At 49.2% G+C, this 2,085-nt stretch overlaps 1 protein-coding gene across 1 annotated transcript in view; it reads right to left on the reverse strand.

Moving 5' to 3' along the window:
* The window catches only part of cdx1b (caudal type homeobox 1 b), a 9,878-nt gene extending 8,081 nt beyond the window's left edge, over window positions 1-1,797 (reverse strand). The window contains exon 1 of the mRNA XM_008295847.1: window positions 1,308-1,797. Within this exon, the coding sequence (XP_008294069.1) occupies window positions 1,308-1,797 (490 nt within the window). The remainder of the gene's footprint in view (window positions 1-1,307) is intronic.
* Window positions 1,798-2,085: the final 288 nt, after the last annotated feature.

Below are 2,085 nucleotides of genomic sequence, written 5' to 3' on the forward strand. Positions count from 1 at the left end.
AAAAAAAACATTTATGACGGAGAAGAACTGATATGAAACAAAGAAATCCTAAATTACAGTGAAATGATTAAAAATAACACAATTAGAACCATAATATAAAAAGCTGGAAAACGTTCATCATGTCTTCTTAGTGATAATCTAAAGCTCAGCTTCTCTATTCAGACATGGAGAGTGTTTTTATTACCTGATGCTCGAGCAAAACTCTACATGTCTGAATAGAAAACATCAATGACAGGATTAATCACGTCTAATATTAAATTAATTATTGACCATCAAAGCTGCTCGTTAGCTTCATTAACGTCACTCAGACCTGAAGCCGGAGTTTATTTATTTATTCTAAAGAAAGGACACAGTTCAGATCACAGTGAACACAGAGCAGCTCAGGATGTTGTTTTATTGGGAAAAAAAGAATGAATACAAAAATAAAATAAAAAAATCTTCTGTTCATGTTAAAGAAAACAAACAAACAAACAAACAAACAAACAAACAAACAAACAAACAAACAAACAAACAAACAAACAAATTCCAGCTCACAGCTGCACAATAAAAAATTGAAGATATTTATTGCAAAGAGATTTCATTTTATGAAACCACACATATGTTTGAAGCATGTTTGTGTTGATTCAGACTCTCAGGTCGTCCATCAGCCCCGAGCTCCTCCTGCTGCTCCTCCTGCTGCTGCTGCTTCATCCAGTCAGACGTCTGAAGTCAAGTCCAACAGTCACTGAACGCTAACGTCCGTCTGTCGGGTTCAATGACGTCAGAACTACGACACAAGCAAGAAAAACAAAACAACGAAAAGTCAATAAAATAAAATAAAAACACCTGCAGAGCAAAAACAAACGTAACGGTGAGACGTCGGTGAGTTCAGAGAAAATCAGCCTGAAGCAGGAACCACGACATCATCACAGGCCTGAACTTCTACTCAACAACAATAACAACAACAACAACAACAACAACAACAACAACAACAACAACAACAACAAATAATCTAGAAATCTTCTGCTGAGGTCTTCTGGGTTTCCAGGAGCATTTTCTAAATGAGGGCTGCAGGTGTCTCNTATATGTAGACATTCACAGACATGTTTATTTATTTCTGGTGAGTTTATTCTTATTTATTCTGATCTAATAGTTGATCAGCTGATTGTGACCAATTAAAGCCTTCAATCAGAGTTTCTTTAATTAAAAGCGGTTTGTTGGTTAAACTCAGTTTTATTTGATTTATTTTTAACTGAAGCCTTTTAAATACTGACATGAGTCTAGAACCGGGCTGGCTGTTCATTATAATTAATCAGGTGAAGTCCTACTTGGGTTGTTGGGCGGCGCCGAGGTTCGGATCCAGTCGTACGGGTTCCTCCTGCGCGGGGATCCGGGGGACAGCTGCCCGGCCGACGCGTTCAGGGACGCGGGCAGCTGACCGGGGAAGTCCGGGGGGCTGAAGCCCAGGGCGGGACCCACCGCTCCGGGGACGGTGGAGGCGGCCGGAGGCCCGCCGGCCGCCGCGGCCGCTGCCGCCGCCGCGTAGTGATGCGACGACCAGTCGTCCCGAGCGGGCGGAGGAGGAGGCGGGTAGGCCGGGCTCCAGCCGCCGGCCCCCGGCCCGGCCTGCTGCGCCGGGTGCGGGTCGTTGCCCAGGCCGTGGTGGTGGTGGTGGTAGCCGGCGAAGTCCGGGTACTGCGGCGGGGCGGGGACCGGGAAGTTCTGCGGGCTGAGGCTGAGACCCGGGTGGCGGGCCACCGGGTTCTGGTGCGGGTACATGGCGGGGTCCTTGTCCAGCTGCAGGTAGCTCACGTACATCTTTCCGGCCGAGGGCTCTCCCTCAGCATACTGCGGATCCAGCCTCCCCTGTGTCGGCTCACCTGCAGGTACCTGAGTCTCACCTGAGGCCACCTGCTGCTGTCTGCGCTCTGCCCGCCGGCGGCCGTTAAAACGGCCCCGGTCACATGGCGCCTTTATGGCCCTTATCTGCCCCGGACCGCCTCCTGCGCATCGCTCCGGCCACGACTGGAAGGTGAAGAAGCTTTCCCACGCTCACCTGTCCCGGTCCCCCCACGTCCCCCCAGGCTTCTCTATCGGTCCCCCCCG

This window comes from Stegastes partitus, unplaced genomic scaffold (genome assembly GCF_000690725.1).
Source record: "Stegastes partitus isolate 25-593 unplaced genomic scaffold, Stegastes_partitus-1.0.2 Scaffold1080, whole genome shotgun sequence".
In the NCBI taxonomy this organism is placed as follows: domain Eukaryota; kingdom Metazoa; phylum Chordata; class Actinopteri; family Pomacentridae; genus Stegastes; species Stegastes partitus.